Raw genomic sequence first — 18,348 nt, 5'->3', positions numbered from 1 at the left:
TGATTCCTGAGTCCAAGAAGAGTTACGGGGATGCCAGCCCCCAGGGGAGTGTCCTGTCCCCTCCGCTCAGCTTCCTTGGTCCAGTTATCCACCTTGGGTGTGGCCTTTCAGACCCCTGCCCGCTGGGTCCAGGCCTCCTTTTCTGTGCGTACTTGGCAGCTCTCCGTGCTTCTCGAAGGGGTGGGTTTTCTCCTCTGTTCCCCTCAGCCCCATTGGCCTCCCCAGCTGTGGTGGAAGTGGGGTGTGGGCCCCTCATCTGGCCTCATAGCTCTTACCCTTCTTTTGGGCCAGCACCCCCCTACGTGAGTGAACTCGGGGCACCCACATGACGGTGGAGATTGCTGGGTGCTGGGCCCCTCTAGGCCTGTCGAGACTGACCACTCTCTCGGGCAGGCTTGATAGAAGGCCTGTTCACTGCATGGTTTTGGAAGTCGGTAAGCCAAGGACTGCACAAATGTTTCCGTCATTTTCTAGAAAAGAAGAAGCCGGCGCGGGGCAGACCTTCGCGGGACTGGCGGGAGCGGAGGAACGCTATCCGGCTCACCAGCGAGCACACGGTGGAGACCCTGGTGGTGGCCGACGCCGACATGGTGCAGTACCACGGGGCTGAGGCCGCCCAGAGGTTCATCCTGACCGTCATGAACATGGTGAGTCCGGAGCCGGGGTCCTGATGTGGGGGGCTCTGTTTTCTCCTTGATGAGAGATCTGGAAGCAGGTGCTGTGTCCTCATCTCCTCAAGTGAGGAAGACGCTGGGTTGGGGATACGGGAACATAGCCTGGTAATTCTGGGCATTGAGGAGGGCAAGTAACTGGGGGACATCCCGATGGAAGAGCACCTGCCCTCGGCTCGACACTGGCGTAGTGTTGAAGTGCCCAGATCTGCTCAGTGATGGGGCCACTTGTTACCAGAAGGCTTCCTTCCCAAAAGCATAAGACGCACTCCAAGCGGCAAAGTCCTGTGAATCCCAGACCCTGCTCCAAGGAGTCCATAGTCTAGCCGGGGGAACAAATTCCAACTTCTATGGGAAAAAGAGTTTACTGTGTGACGAGAAGTGGGGAGAGAGGTTGCCTAGGTGAGAGAACCGAGGAAGGAGTCAGGATGCCCACGTCTGTCTATGTCCGATTTGTCACATGGGGATGGAGGGAAACCTTTAGATGGGGATGGATGGGTGGTGAGGCTGTACTCCTCAAATGCTAGACACTGAAGGACCTTCAAGGGCATCCTAGCTTTACCCATCCATTCATTTTCCCAGGTGTTTTTAAGGACCAAGTCATTTGACATGGCGGGGACGGGGAGCCATAAGGCTGTGGAAGTTGTGGACAGGGCCTGGTGAGGGAGGGAGGGCCAGGCATCTTGAGGAGCAGGGGCTCCACCCTGAGAAGTGGGACCACTGAAGGGGAGGGGAGCAATGTGCCGACGTTGATGTTAGGAAGAACAGCCCAGCAGCTGCATGCAGGATGGATTGGAATGGGAAGCAGTGTTGTGGAGCATTGGGGCTGGAGCGAGTGTGGGAGAGGTTGGAGTGGGAATGGAGGAGGGCCTGGGGTAAGAGGAAGGAGCTGCAGGAATTGGTGACTGGCAGGATGTGGGGGTTGGAGAGGCAGGAAGAGGAGGCAAGAGAAATCCAGGCTACTACACCCAGGCTTCAAGCTGGGCCTCTGGGTGGGTGGTGGAGCCATTGTCTGAGAAAAGGAGGAGCAATGAATATGGGGCCACAGCAAAGAGTTTCCATTCTGGACAAGCTGAATTCAAGGTGGGAAATCAGGACAGAGGTCTTGGTGGGAAAGAGGGACCTGGGCTTTTCAGCTTACAGCAGCAGCTGAAGTAGGGGAGTGAGCAGCACTGCCTGGCTGAAATGTGTCAGTGAGTAGAGAAGCTGTCCAAAGACAGCCCATGGAGCACCAGCCCTGGGGGGGATGGGGCAATGACCTGGGAGGAGGTTGTCCTGAAGAAGGGGTGACAGGTGCAGGAGGAGCCTGGTTAACAATGCCAGATGGAATGGCATTAGGGAGTGTTGTCTGTAGATGCTTGATGAGGACAAACTGAAAAGTGAATGGGAAATGAGAAGTAGAAACAGCTACAACTCAGCTGTAGAAACAGCCAAGTTGCTGATCTTGGCTAAAGGAGAGGAGAGAGAAGCCTAGTCAGGTGGAATCTGGGTCAAGGGGAACTTTGTAGAGGAAAAGGGGTGCGAAGGTTCCGAGTGTGAGGTTTAGCCTCAGGCCTGGGCCAGACTCCTGCCCAGCCATAACAGAAGAACCTCTCTCAGCCTGCTTCTTATCAGCAGGTCAGGAATTTAGCTCTGGCCACAGTGAGTGCACGGTGCCTGGCCGCAAATGGTCAGGCCGCTTATGGAAGGGAGTGACGCGAGAGGACAGGGCAAGGTTAAACGAAATGGGTGCAGTGGGGAATGACCCAGGGCCTGAGTTTTCAGTGGGGACACAGCAGCCGTGGGTTGTGGGGTAGGGAGATGACATGCCTATTCCCGGAATCTGCAGGGCCTTTGGGCCAGCTGCAGCCAAGGTCTTGAGGTCTAGGGAAGGTGCAGAGCCTGGGCTGGCCCAGGCCACAGGCGCCTTTGTTTGCTTGGTGTGATGAGCGCTGGAGCTCAGGGGTAAGTGCTGGGGAGGAAGTTGGCTCTGACATGAAGCCCAAGGGAGGGGCTCAGAGTGCTGGTAGGAGAGCAGAGAGTGGTGGTCCTCATGGCTGGACAGGGTCTGCAGGTGGCTCTTTGCCCATGTGTGGATGTTATGTTGCTGGGACCTCCGGTGTTTCAGAGGTGGATTGGGCGGGGCTGTGCTGGGCAAGGACACAAAGCTGGATGAACCCCCAATGCACCATTCCCGCTAGGATCTTGGCTCTGGTAGTTGTGTAGCTGGGGCTGTGGTGGCTGGGAGGCCTGGTGGCATGTGGTGGCCTGGACAAAGGATACCAGGACTGATTCTCCCCTTGTGGGGATGGGATCCCACAGCTTGTTTCCCAGAGGCTGAAGGAGGCCCGAGAGCAGGGAGGCTCAGGGACATTGCCAGGGTCACACAGGAAGTCACTGGCAGAGCTATGACCACCATGTCAAGCCTTTCTTTCCCCTAACCAGCCACAGGGAAATCAATGTTGAGGACCCCAATCCTGGGCCCACTGGGTGTGGGGAACCCCACGGCAATCCTGCTTGTTAGGAGGACAAATCTCTGGTACTTTGTCTTCCATTTCATTGAAGACTTTCCAGGACTGGCTTTCGGGACATGCCTCTCTCTGCAGGAAACTCCCTCTATCTCCGCCACGCCCCTCACCCCTATTGTGCTCTGAAGGGAGGCTGCTTTGGCAGCACTCAGAGTAGAGGCCTCATGTCGAGCCGCTGGACCCACACGTTTCCTCATATGCCAGGCTCTTCTGCAAGGCACACTTGCCAAGGAGGCCCCTGGGACCTGGGCCAGGGATCTGCTTTCCGACGTGGCCTCACTGGGCATGTGAGGGTGCTATGCTGCTCCCACCCCTCCTTCAAAGTCATCAACTCTGGAAGTTCCATTAACTTAAAAATTTTTTTTTTGCAAGTTTCTTTTTCTGTTGTTTTTTTTTTATTGTGGTAAAATGCATATGTAATACAAAATTCACCGTCTGAACCATTTTTATGTGGACCAGCTCAGAGGCCTAAAGCACATTCACCTTGTTAATGCAACCACCACCACCATCCACCTCCAGAACTTTTTCACTGTCCACAAAATGGAAACTTCCTACCCATTAAACACTATCTTCCCCCTTTCCCTCTCCCCCAGCCCCTGCCAACCTCCATTCTACTTTCTATCTGTGTGAATCTGATGACTCTAGATGCCTCATATAAGTGGAATCATGCAGTATTTATCCTCTTGTGGACAAATGGCTTATTTCAGTCACCATAATGTCCACAGAGTTCATCCATGTTGTGGCATGTGTCAGGATGGCTTTCCTTTTTAAGGATGAGTAGTATCCCATTGCACGTACGTGCACCACCTTTTTCTTTTCCATTTGTCCGTCAGTGTATGCCTGGGTTGTTTCTACCTTTTGCTACTGTGAATAATGTTGCTATGAATGTGGGTGTGCAAATCTCTGTTGAAGTCCCTGCTTTCAATTCTTTTGGGCATACACCTGGAAATGGAATTGCTTAACTTTTGATGGTGCTCAGCTTTGAGAAATAGTTCAGTGTTAACTTTTGATGATGCTCATTTCTGAGAAATAGTTCCGTGTTCCTCGTGTGCACAAACCCAGGTCTCCCCGGTGGCCGGTTAATGACGAGCTGCATCGCTGCAGTCTGCCCGGAGCACGCCTGAGAGGAGGGCTGGAGGGGCTTGGCTCTGCACCAGATGTTTTCATCTGCAGATTATTTTATCTCTCTCTCTTTTTTTAATTATCCAGGGCATAAGTGCAAGGAATAAACATTCATTACAACAGCTAAGGTAGTCATAAGGCAGAGCTTCGACTTTGATATTTGCTTTCATAATTTATCATCCAGGCAGGGGTGGCTGTTTGATCCCAGGCAGGGAGTGGGAAGGGAATGGGGTTGGTACATGGAGACAGACACTCCCACCCTGCACCACTCATGGGCCGTAAAGACTGAAGGGCTCTGTTTTTTGCTTTTGATTAAACACCCTTCACCCCTCTTCAGCTGCTTGTATTAAGACGCTGGTGGCTCAAGAGCCCCGGGGCTGAGGGCAGACCCGAGGCTAACACGTGAAGTTTGGATTGAGATGTTTCCTGAGGAGGCCTGCCTAATAAGGGTGATCCCACAGTGAGAAGGGCTGGGTGTGATGACTCTGAGCCCTTCTGTCATCTATACTTGGGGTTTCCGGGGCCTTTTGATCCAAGCCAGAAGGCGAATGGAAGCAGAGTCCTCAGCCCCCTTGCACAGGTGGGCTCACACCGCAGCAGCCCTTTCTTGCCGCTCTAGCCCTGGACCACCATTAAGTAAATTGAAAAACAAGTTCCGTTCAGAGATGACACCTTGTTTAAACAAGACCACCTCCACCAGCACCCCCCTTTCTCAGTCCCTCAAATCCTAGTTTAGGAAATCCAAAGAGTTCTTTCCTGCCTGAGGCTGTTTTAGAAAAGGGCTTTCTGTTAGCAAGTGAGATAACCTTTAAGCCGGGAGGAAGGGAAAGGATTGTGGCTGGGCTGTCATTAGACAAGCCCCCTGGAACATAGAGCAGAACGTGATGCCAGCGAGCCCATCTGTTTCCCTCCAGAGCATGTTTTCTGTGGGGCTGTGGGATGGGAGTGGCCCTGTCTCCTTAACCCCTCCAGATTTGGAAGGAAACCTGCTAGAGTTGGTTGCCACCTTCATTCCAACACATTTCTCTCCGAGTTGTGGGAAATAGCATGATTCGTGCTGATGGCCAGGCACCCACTCCCTCCCACCCTCCCACCAGGCACCCACTCCCTCCTGCCCTCCCACCAGGCACCCACTCCCTCCCACCCTCCCACCAGGCACCCACGCCCTCCCACCCTCCCACCAGGCACCCACTCCCCCACCAGGCACCCACTCCCTCCCACCCTCCCACCAGGCACCCACTCCCTCCCTCCTACCCTCCCACCAGGCACCCACTCCCTCCCACCCTCCCACCAGGCACCCACTCCCTCCCACCCTCCCACCAGGCACCCACTCCCTCCCTCCCACCAGGCACCCACTCCCTCCCTCCTACCCTCCCACCAGGCACCCACTCCCTCCCACCCTCCCACTTAGGTCTCTGTGGTCAGAGGCCTGGCTCGCCCATGTGTGCTGACCTGCCTGCCAAGGCATAACCCAGACAGTCCCCTGTCCCCAAGGCAGACTGGGGGCTAACAGTGCCTCAGAGAGCTGATAACATGGCCAAAGCCGGGAGAATTTGGCATCAAGTGTTGGCTTCAGGTTTCATAGCATCTCATGGTTTTGATGTATTAGATTAGCATCAGCCACTGGCCCCAAGGGAAGATGTGACTGCTTGTGATGCACCAGCTGTCCCAGATGGCAAAGTGCTTCCACCTTACTGCCTTCTCATACCTGGTGGATTTCGTCATTCCCATTTTACAGAGAAGGAAATGGAGGCTTGGGGACGTGACACAGCCAGGGTGCAGAGCCTGTGAGTACACAGTAGGGCAAGGACTCCAGCCCCGGACTGGGGGACCCCATGTCACCTTGTTGAAGGTGACAAGCATGTCTGGAACCCATCCTTTCTTTCTGTCTCCACCCTGGACTGACTGCCATTATTTCTGGCCTTGACAGCTGCTGGAGCTTCCATGCCAGGCTTCTCACTTCCATTTTCTTCCCCCTTGAATCCTTGCTACAGAATAACCAGCAAGATCCTCTTCCAACAGAATTGGAACTTTGTCATTAGGCAGCATTGAGCCCCTCTGTGGCTTCCCCTTGCATTGAATGGGGAAGGCCCCCCACCCCCTGCCTTTCATGTGGCCCTCCAGCCTGTGTGGCCAGGGCCCATCTGCTTTTCCATTCTTTTTGCCGTCAACACTGACTTTCACTAGGCAGCCCGAACTTAACTTACTGTCTTTGTCAGGAATGCTCTGCTTACGTGCCTTGTGGAACGAGTTCCTCTGCCTTTTAGGACTCTGTGCAAATGTCCCCTCAGAGGGTCCCTCTTTGCTGATCCCTCTGATGAGGCCAACCCTGTTTTCCTCATCATAAAAGCCTGCTCTTTCCTGGGTAGTCCTCATCTGAATTTACAATTCCATATTTATTTGCTTTTAAAAAACCATTCTGCTGAGGTTTTTAATGGCATTGAAGTTAAGCTGGTGTAAAGTCAGATTAGAGTGTTATAACTTTAATCCTAATTAAATATAATCCCCATAGTAACCCCAAAGAAAATAACTAGAGAATACACACAAAAGCAAATGAAAAGGGAATTAAAAGTTTCACTACCAAAAAAAAATATATGTGTATATATAAAAGAAAATCAAGTCAGCTAAACACAAAAGAAGTCAGTAATGCAGGAAATGAGAAACCAAAGCTATTACAAGCCATATAGGAAACAAATAACAAAATGGAAAAGTAAGTCCCTCCTTATCAGTAATTACTTGAAGTGTAAATTAATTAAACTTCAATCAAAGACAGAAATTGATGGCAGAATGAATTTGTTTTTTAAATCATAGATCCAACTATATGCAGTCTATAAGAAACTTACTGTAGATCAGACACAGAGGTTGAAAGTGAAAGGACAGAAAAAGAAATTCCATGCTAATTGTAACCAAAAGAGAGCAGGAGTAGCTATACTAACATCAGACAACAGACACTTTAAATCAAAAAGCTTACAAGAGGCAAAGGGGATGTTATATATTAATAAAAGTTCCAATATATAAGAAGATATAACAGTTATAAATATTTACACATCTGATAACAGATCATCAAAATATATGAAATAAAATTGATAGAACTGAGAGAAATACACAGTTGTACAATAATAGTTGGAGATTTCAATCCCCACTCTCATTAGTAGATAGAACAACCAGACAGAAGAAAAGGAAATAGAAGACTTAACACAATAAGTCGACTGGATCTAGCAGACATACACAGAACACTCTACCCAACAACAAAGGAAGACTTTTTTTTCCTTAAGGGAACACGGGACATTCTGCAGGATAGACCGTGTGTTAGGTCACAAATTAAGTCTCAACAGATTGAAAAGATTGATATTATACAAAGTACCATCACTGACAACAATGGGGTGAAGTTAGAAATCAGTAACAGAAGGAAAACTGGAAAATTCACAAATTTGTAGAAATTAAACCGCATACTATTAAATAACCAAAGAGTCAAAGAAGAAATCACAAGTGACATTAGAAAATACTTAGAGATAAATGAAAACAAAAACACATGTCAAAACTTATGGGACAAGGACAAAGCACTGCTTAGGGGGAAATGTATAGCATGTATAGTGGTAAACACTTAAAAAGAAAAATCTCAAACAATCTGACTTTACGACTTAAGGAACTAGAAGGAGAACAAGCTATTTTATTCCTTCTGCTAGCTTTGAATTTAGCTTTGGATTGCTATGGATTAAAGCAGAGAGAAAAGGACAGAAAAACAATAGAGCCAATGAAACCAAGAGTTAGTTCTTTGGAAAGATTAAGAAAATTGACAAACCTTAGCTAGATCAACTGATAAAAAAAGCCTCAAATTACTAATAACAGAAATGAAAACAGGGACATTATGACCCATTCTACGGAAATAAAAAGGATTATAAGAGAGTACTATGGACCATTGCATGTTAACAAATGGATAACCTAGATGAAGTGGACAAATTCCTAGACACACAAAATCTACCAACACTTAATCACAAAGAAATAGAAAATTTGAAGAGAGTCATAATTAGTAAGGTAATTGAATCAGTAATCAAAAACCTCCTAATAAAGAATAGCCCTGGACATTATGACTTCATTGGTAAACTATACCAAACATTTAAAGGACAGCTAACACTAGTCCTCCTCAAATTCTTCCAAAAAAGCTGAAGAGGAGAGAACAGTTCCTAACTCATTCTGTGAGACTGGCATTCCCTGATAACAAAGCCAAAGAAAAGAAAGAAAACTACAGTCCCTTATAAATAAGAAAACAATAGTTCAAATATTCATTGACATAAAAGTCCTCAATAAAATACTAGGAAACCAAATTCAATAGCATATTAAAATGATTATACATCATGATCAAGTGGGCTTTATTCCTGGAATGCAAGGATGGCTCAACATAGGCAAATCAATTAAAAAAAGTGATATACTCGATTAACAAAATGAAAAGAAAAAAATGATCATCCCAATTTATACAGGAAAAGAATTTGATAAAATTCAGCAGCCTTTCATGATAAAAGCACTCAATAGACTAGGAATAGAAGGAAACTACCTCAACATTATAAAGGTCATATATGAAAAACTCACAGCTAATATTACACTCAGTGGTGAAAGACTGAAAGCTTTTTTCTTTAAAATCTGGAACAAGGCAAGAATGCCTGCTTTTGCTACTTCTGTTCAACATAATACTGGAAGTTCTAGCTAGAGCACTTAGGCAAGAAAAAGAAATTGAAGGCCTCCAAATAAGAAAAGAAGTAGTAAAATGATCTCTGTTCACAGATGACATATTTATTACATGTAGAAAACCCTAAATCTTACACAGAGAGAGAGACAGAGAGAATGCTAATAAATTCTTTGCAAAGTAGCCACGTACTAAACCAACCACAAAAATCAGTTGCATTTCTATATGCTAACAATAATCTGAAAAGAAAATTAAGAAAACAGTTCTGTCTTCAGCAGCATCAAAAAGAATAAAATACTTAGGAATTAACCAAATAAGGGATAGAGTTTTACATGGAAAGCTGTAAAACATCAATGAAGGAAATTAAAGAAGACATAAATGGAAAGCCATCATGTTCATGGAGTGGAAAACTTATTGTTAAGATATCAATGTTATCCAAAGCAGTTTACAGATTGAATGAAATTTCTATCAAAATCCCAATGACTTTTTTGCAGAGATAGAGAAATCCATTCTAAAATTAATATGAAATCTCAAAGGACATTGAATAACCAAAACCATCTTGAACAAAAGAACACAGTAAGACTCACACTTCCTCATTTCAAAATTTACTCAAAAGCTGTAATAATCAAAACACTTTACTGACATAAAGACAAACCGAAAGATCAGTAAAATGAAGTAGAGCTCATCAATTAACACTTATATATATGGTCAAATAATTTTTGATAAGGATGCCGAGACCTTCAATAGAGAAGTGACAGTCTTTTCAAGAATTGGTGCTGGGAAAGCTGGGTATCTGTATGCAAAAGAACGAAGCTGGATCCTTATCTAACATACAAAAATTAACTCAAAATGGATCAAAGTCCTAAAGAGAAGAGGTAAAACTCTTAGAAGAAAAAACGGGCGAAAAGTTTTGTGAGATTTCATTTGGCAGTGATTTCTTGGATACAACACCAAAAGCACAGGCAGCAAAAGGAAAAATAGACAAATTGGATTTCATCAAAATTAAAAACTCTTGTGCTTCAAAGGATACTATCAACAAAGTAAAATGGCAACCCACGGAATAGGAGGAAATATTTGCAAATCAAATATTTTATAATATCCAGAATATATAGAAAGCTTCTAAAACCCAGGAAGGAAAAAAAAAGCAATTCAATTTAAAAAATGGGAAAGGACTTAGGTAGACATTTTTATGAAGAAGATGTACAAATAACCAATAAGTACATGGAAAGATACTTGGCATCAATCATCAGGGAAATGGAAATTAAAACTATAATAAAGTACCACTTCACATCCATTCCCATGGCTATTATAAAACAAAGAAATAAAACACCAAAACAAAACAGAAGTGTTGACAATGATGCAGAAAAATGGGAAATTTTGTACATTATTAGTGGGAATATATAGAAAATGGTATGATTCCTCAGTGAAACAGAATTACCATATGATCTAGCAATTTCACTTTTGAGTAAACACCCAAAAATGTTTACCCCAAAGCAGGGACAAGAACAGATATTTATACACTAATGTTCATAGCAGGATTATTCACCATAACTAAATGGTGGAAGCAACCCAAAGTGTCCACAGATGGATGAGTAGGTAAATAAATATAGCATATAGGTATAATGGAATATTATTCAGCCTTAAAAAGGAAAACAATTCTGACACATGCTATAACATAGATGAGCCGTGAAGACATTATGCTACGTGAAATAAGCCAGTCACCAAAGAACAAATACTGTGATTCCACTTACGTAGGGTAGTGAATTCACAGAGACGGAAAGTAGAATAGTGCTGGCCAGATGGCTGAGGGGGAGGAGAGAATGGAGAGTTGTCTAATGGGTACAGAGTTTCAGCTTTACAAGATGAAGAAAGTTTTGGGGATAGGTAGTAGTGATAGTGTATAACAGTGTGAATATATTTAATGCCACTTAATTGTAAGCTTAAAAATGTTTAAAATGGTAAAATTTTGTTATGCATATTTTTACCAGAATTTTTAAAAACATCCTACATATCACCTGCCTTTGCAGTATCCATAAGCTCATCAAGGTAGGACTACGTCTACACCATCAACATTTTGTCAGTGCCTGGTATGCATGCAGGAGATGATCCAGAAATATTTGTGTAGTCAGTGAATGCATAAATGAATGACTGATGCCATATACCAGCATCCTTTGCGAAGGATTCAGTGCTGAAGTCACAGAAACAAACACTGGCTTTACTTTTTTAATTTCTTAGCAAATTTGCTTCTGGAGAGCCTTTTGTATTCTAAGCACATCCCACGGATATGGTGTATTAAACTCTGTTTGAAAGTGTTTATGCATAAATATAATAATGCACTTACACTTCCTACACAGCCCCTGAGGTAGGCTGCTGAACTATGGGCCATCTCCTCTAGGTCTTGTCTTTTCCCGAGGGTGGTACAAGATGGAGAAGATAAAACAAGCATGGTTAAAAAGAAAAACTGCACCAAGAAAGAATGCCTGGCGGCTACAAATGGCTTCTCATCCACACCCTATTGAAGAAATGGCTCCAGAGTCACAGAAGAAATGTCTCAGAGTCACAGAAGAAATGGCTCCAGAGTCACAGAAGAAATGGCTGCAGTCAGAGCAGATCCACCTTGGCCGTTTTTAAGGGCTTATGAAGCCTGGAAGCTGTCCCAGAGAAAACTGGTGTCATGCAAAGTGGTCTCATTTTTGAACAAGGAAGAAAGGAGTCTTGTAAACCCTAGAGCAATGCATTTGGCCCTTCTTGTATTGGTTGGGGATTTTGATTACAAGCAACAGGGGCTGGATCTGGGCTGGCTGAAGTAGAAAAGGAATCCCAGTTTTGGAGGTATAGAGGGAGGCATCCAGAATCAAAATGAAGACCGAGTCTCCAAGCTCAGAGTTTGGGGAAAGTTTCGAGGGAACTTGGGAGGCCAGGAAGCAGGAGAGATGAAGGCTAAGGTCAGGTGAGGAGTGAGGGCTCGTCATGCAGGCTTGACCTCTCAGGCTGGATTCCTGCTGCCGCTTCTCTGTCCTGAGAACATCTCCTGACTGCCTACTGTCCCTCCTCCAGGAATCAGAGCCCCGAAGGGAATCCAGGGAACAGGACTGCTCTGGGGCTGCGAGGGCGGGCAGAGCGAGTCTCCATCCACTGAGGTTTCAATGGTGGGAAGACGGTCCTTGCCATTCTCTAGAGCTCACCTCCTGGGAGCAGTTTTCCTCAATGAATACAGCAGTAGATACTGTTTGGCCCCTAAAAAAGTAAAAATTAAAAATCAGTCAATCAATCAAAATCCCAGCAATGTGTCTAGTTACCACAAAGGCTAGAGTATAAAAGAAGCTTACTCATATGACATATGACCCAACACCTCTACTCCTGGGTACATAAAGAAATGAACTGATAGTTTCTTTTGCTGTACAGAAGCTCTTTAGTTTAATAGATCTCACTTGTCAATTTATGTTTTTGTTACAATTGCTTTTAGGACTTAGTCATGAATTCTTTACCAAGGCTGCTGTCCAGAAAGGTATTTCTGATGTTTTCTTTTAAGGTTTTTATAGTTTGAGGACTCACATTTAATCTTTAATCCATCTTGAGTTCATTTTTGTATATGGTGAAAAATAGGGGTCCAGTTTCATTCTTCTGCATATAGCTAGCTATCCCAGCACCATTTATTGAGTGGGGAGTCTTTTCCCTATTGCTTATTTTTGTTAACTTTGTCAAAGATTAGATGGTTGTAGGTATGTGGCATTATTTCTGGCTTCCTGTTTCTGTTCCATTGGTCTGTGTGTCTTGTTTTTGTATAAGTGCCATGTTTTTTGGTTACTGTAACCTTCTAGTATAGTTTGAAGTCAGGTAATGTGATGCTTCTGGCTTTATTATTTTTGCTTAGGATTGCTTTGGCTGTTCTGCCCCTTTTTTGGTTCTATATGAAGTTTAGAATAGTTTTTTCTAATTCTGTGAAAATGATGTTGGTAGTTTAATAAGAATGCAAGCTACAGGATGGGAGAAAATATTTGCAAACTATCTGACAAAGGTCTAACATCCAGAATCTATAAGGAATTTAAACAGTGCAAAAGCAACCCCATTAAAAAGTGTGCAAAAAACATGAACTGACACTTCTCAAAAGAAGATATACACACGGCCAACAAACATATGAAAAGATGCTCCACATCAGCAATCATCAGAGCAATGCAAATCAATACCACAAGATACCATCTCACACCAGTGAGAATGGTCATTATTAAAAAGTCAGAAAAATAACAGATGCTGGCAAGGTGCAGAGAAAAATGCTCATATGCTGTTGGTGGGAAGGTAAATTAGTTCAGTCGCTGTGCGGAGCAGTTTGGAGATTTCTCAGAGAACTCAAGATAGAACTACCATTTGACCCAGCAATCCCATTACTGAGTATACACCCAAAGGCATATAGATCATTCTGCCATAAAAACACATGCATGCATATGTTCATGACAGCACCGTTCACAATAGCAAAGACATGGAATCAACCTAGATGCCCATCAGTGGTAAACTAGATAAAAGAAAATGTGGTACATATACACGATAGAATACTACACAGCCATGAAAAAGAACAACTCACGTCCTTTGCAGCAACATGGATACAGCTAAAGGCCATTATCCTAAGTGAATTAATGCGGGATCAGAAAACCAAATGCTGCATATTCTCACTCATAAGTGGGAGCTAAACACTGGGTACATGTGGATATAAAGATGGCAACAATAAAATAGTTACAAAAATGGATAAGATACAGTATTTGATAGCACAACAGGGTGACTATAGTCAATAATTGTACATTTTAAAATAACTAAAAGTGTAAATGGATTGTCTGTAAGACAAAGGATAAATGCTTAAGGTGATAGGTACTCCGTTTACCCTGATGTGATAATTATGCATTGTATGCCTGTATCAAAATATTTCATGTACCCCATAAATGTATACACCTACTATGAACCCACAAAAATTAGAAATAAAATTTTTTAAAAGGTGGCAGCAGACACTGCGGACTACTAGAGAAGGGAGACAGGGAGGGGGGCAAGGGCTGAGCAACTACCTCTGGGTACTATGCTCAGTACCTGGGTGATGGGGTGATTCGTATCCCAAACTTCAGCATCACGCAATATACTCACGTAACCAACCTGCGCACATACCCCTGAATCTAAAGTAAATGTTGACATTATTAATATACATTCATTTAGACCTACCACGAACATAAAAAAAGAAATGAATTAAAAGCAGAGCCTGGAAGAGGTATCTGTACACCCATGTTCACAGCAGCATTACTCACAATGGCCGAACGATGGCAAAAACAGCCAAGGTGTCCATTGGCAGATGGGCAGATAAACAAAACCTGGGGTGTCCATACAATGGAATATTATCCAGCCTTAAAAAGGAAGGAAATTCCCACACATGCCACAACATGGATGAACTTTGAGGACAGTATGCCAAGTGACACAAAAACACAAGTGCTAAATGACTCCGCTTACATGAGGTAACTGCAGTGTCCAAGTCATAGAAACAAAGTAGAATGGGGGTTGGGTCGGGGGCAGGGGGAGTTAGTGTTTCGTGAGTATAGAGCTTCGGTATTGGAGGATGAAGAGTTCTGGAGATTGTACAATAACGTGAACGTAATTAACACTACAGGTAAGTACAGGGTTGTGCACTAGAAAGTGGTTGAGATGGTAAATTTTATGTTCTGTTTGTTTCACCAGAAATACAAAAACAATTGGCCGATTCTACTCAGATTGATTTACTGGGTACTTAGTGTGTGCTAGGGACCCTTGTGTCCTCTGCTGGGATAGAGTAGGGACCACTGGAGGTCTCATCCTCACGGAGCTCATGTAGTAGGAACGACAGACAGCATTCAACGTGCAAATCAGTGAGAAGGAAAACCAGAGCATGGTAAGTCCGCTGCAGAGAACCAGGTGACAGCAGTGACAGGTATCAGGGCCACCTCTCTGAGAGGAGTGAGGTGACCTTAGAGGGGAAGGTGTTAAGCCAACATAAGCAACCAGCCAGTGGTGGTCAGGCTGGCATTGGAGAAGCACAGAAATAGCTGGTTGCTTGTGGGTGATGGGGAGGGTGGTGGGGGCACAGTGAGAAGCGGGCAGGCCGACCTTGCAGGCGGGGAGACCAGGGTGTGGAGAGCAGCTTCATTCCAGGCAGTGGGAAGCTGCTGCATGGGCTTAAGCAGAAGAGGGATGGGCTCCGGTTAGTGTTTTAAAATATGCTTCTGCCTGCCTCTTACCTGGGGAAATGGAGTTTGGCTCCTGGCTCTGTGTCCCTGGCAAACCACTCACCTGTGCAGGTACATGTAGAGGGCGAAGCCTCCATCGGGCCGGGCGCCCAGCAGCACTCTGACCCCACAGTTGTGGGTTTTCCAGATGTGCTGTGCTGGTTTTGTGTGTACATCATGTGATTCTCCTTTGGTTGGGGTGGCGGTGACACGGGAGCAGGAATATTTTAAAGAACAAATTGCAGATGGAAGCAGGTGGTGCTGATACCAGAAACCGTGGGTGTGGGCAGCCAAATTGGAAAATGGGGCCGCTTGACAGAGCTTTGGTTGTTCTTAGCTTCCTTAACGACTGTGGAGTGGAATGAAAAACCTGAGCTGTTCCAGGCAAGTTCTGTTTGGAGGGAAAATGACATCAATTTTACTCAGTTACCGTGTGGAAGAGACAAGCCTCTCTCTGGTGACCAGCAAGACTAGCACAGTGCTAGAGCACTGGCTGGTTCCCACACTCCGGTGGGTGTGGAGCAGGGTGGGGAAGGAGCACTGTTCAACACAGATGACCTGCCCACACCCGGGGTCTCTGCTTCAGTGGGGGCTGGGGTGGACTCCAGAATGTGCATTTCCAAAAAGTGCCCAGGTCATGTTGGTGCTGCTGCTTTGGGGACCCCACTCAGACACTGTGCTACAGAGCATAGCTTTCTCCTGTTTGGGGGTCTTAATAGCAGTGTATGCAACCTGAGAGTGTCACCCACAGGTCCCTGTGTGGCTCTGGGGGGAGGCCTTGGGTCACACAGGTAGGTGGTGCCCTTGTGAAGCCCAGCCTGGCGTGGTGAGCAGCTCCTCTCCTTGTGCCTCCAACCACGGCTCCTTCTCTGGTCCCTGTCTGCCCCTCCCTTGCTGTGTCTCCACATTGCCTAGCCAGAGAAGCCGTAGTGTGCTGCAGGCGGCAGGTCCACCCTGCTAGGCCCCTAGGCTGCCAAGGAAATGTGACAGACGCAGCCAGGACTGAACACTTGCTGGGACGCCACCAGAGCTGGACGCCGGAGACAGAATTTCCAGACGCTTGGCTGCGCTGTTCCCTCCCCAACCAGGTGTCTCCCTAAACATCGTATAGCCGTTGCCTCCAAGACTTCTCCTGAGCATGAGTTTCCATGGGAAAAAAAAGAAGATGAGACTTTGTTACATGTCTTTGAGGCTTGTGCCTTGTGTTTTGTGGCTGTCGTCGGATTGTCACCTGGCTCGCCTGGCTTGGCACGGGACCTCAATTGATTCTGAACGTGCGCCTTGCCCTGTGCTCTGAGCTTTGTCAGAGCCTGTGGTCAGCACCTGGCAGGTGACAAAGTGCTTGAGCTGTGTTCAGGCCTTGGTACCTGCTCTCTTGGACGTCAGTGCCCTAGTTACAAGTCAAGGGGAAATTTCTTCTTTCAAGGCTTGCTAGAGAACATTATTTAGAGCATGAAGCTTTAATTTTTTAATTCGTTAACTTTGTACTTTTAATTGTAGTAAAATACACTTAACATGAAATTTACCACCTGAGCCATTTTTAACTGTGTGATTCAGTATTCTTAGGTTGGCATTGCTGTGCAATCAATCTCTGCAGCTTTTTTATCTTGCAAAACTGAAACTCTGTACCCATTAAACACCTTCCCATTTTTGCCTCCCCCCAGCCCCTGGAACAGGAAACTTTCCCATCCCCCTTCCATCTCTCACCTTTTTAGTGGCATTTGTTCCAAGGGAGGCGACTGAGCTTTGGGCTAATGGTGTATGGAGTGCATGTGGCTCTGAACTGTCATCAGCCCGCCAAGGAGAAAATGGGTGATTTTGACAAGGGAGCTTGTTCCTACAGTTTTGTTCTTCCTGAAACTTGCACTGTTCCTTGCGGTCTTTCCTTTTGTGGCATATCAGAATATGACTGAGGATTGCTTTCTCGTGTTACTTCTTTAAATCTGTAGTATTCCTTAATGTTTTTGGTTTTGACTGGGCTTGGCGTGACAGGCAGTGTTTAGATTGTGCTGTGCAATCTCAGTGAACACTGTGCAACTTGAATTTTCCCCCTCATAACTTCAAGTTTTCATTCTTCCTAATTTTCATGTTTTGAACTGAAATTTACCAGTTTAGATACAATTCTGATGCTGAATATTTTAGGGAAAATTTGAATTACAGCCATTGGATGGTTCTCGAACTATCAAAACAGGAACAAGTTGGGTGCCTCCCCCCTCCTCCCCCAGGCTTGGGGATAGGACATGAATACGTGACTTCAGAACTGGCTTGTGGATGGTCCAGTATTAAGAAAACAACAGCTAGTTGTTCTTGAGGAAAGGAGATTTTGGAAATCACAAAAGTGAGAACAGAACAACTGAATGTGTTCTATTTTTCCTTGTGTGAAAGAATATTACGTCACACAAAGATAGGTTTTTTTTTTTAACTGTAATAATGGTTTTCAAAGAGTAAAATTCGAGCAGTGACACGGCTGATTCGTTTGTCACGGAGATGCTCAAACACTGCATGCCTGGCTGCTAGTGCTTGTGGGCTGTGGGTGCAGCCGTGTTGAGCGGCTCCACTCAGCCTGAGTTGACCCTGGTGATGCTGTCTACCGTGCTTATCGCTTGCTGCTGATGCTGATGTATTGATAACGTGAACACAGCACCTGCCGGAGAAAGTTTTAATGTTCCTGCTGGAAAATTCTCCCTCCTGGGTTATGTCTATAGGTAAAAACCAAGTCGAATATTTAAAAGATTCTCATTCTTGTTCCCTCCAACCTTCCAACTGCCACTACCTTTACTATGCTCTCCGCGTACGTCTCGCAATCCTGCTTTCTCCGCGTTACGGCAAAGGAACTCGGCAGAGTCATAATGACCTGGGGCTCGTCAGCTGCAGTGGGCTTTTTCCATCCATGTCAACTTTGACTCCTTCGCCTTATTCCAGGTTTTCCTTCTCTTCCTCTTGAATCACTTTGCTGTGACTGCTTGATGTTGAGGTCCTTACAATTAAGTTCTGCAACAAGACATGCAAAATTGAGAAAGATAGGTCCTTTTCTGTTATTGCAATTTATTTCAGTGACAAACTTTGGTTACAGTGGGGCTTGAGGGAATAAAGAAGGAACGTGGACCTTTTGGCTGGACAGGGCTGAGTTTGAA

General features: G+C 45.4%; 1 protein-coding gene across 1 annotated transcript in view; it reads left to right on the top strand.

The window, feature by feature from the left end:
- The window catches only part of ADAMTS17 (ADAM metallopeptidase with thrombospondin type 1 motif 17), a 370,860-nt gene that overhangs the window by 59,388 nt on the left and 293,124 nt on the right, over window positions 1-18,348 (top strand). Inside the window, exon 4 of the mRNA XM_055364140.2 lies at window positions 475-647. Coding sequence (XP_055220115.2) covers window positions 475-647 — 173 coding nt within the window. The remainder of the gene's footprint in view (window positions 1-474; window positions 648-18,348) is intronic.

The sequence above is a fragment of the Gorilla gorilla genome, chromosome 16 (assembly GCF_029281585.2).
Source record: "Gorilla gorilla gorilla isolate KB3781 chromosome 16, NHGRI_mGorGor1-v2.1_pri, whole genome shotgun sequence".
NCBI lineage: Eukaryota > Metazoa > Chordata > Mammalia > Primates > Hominidae > Gorilla > Gorilla gorilla.
This window is presented reverse-complemented; position numbering and strand designations above follow the sequence as displayed.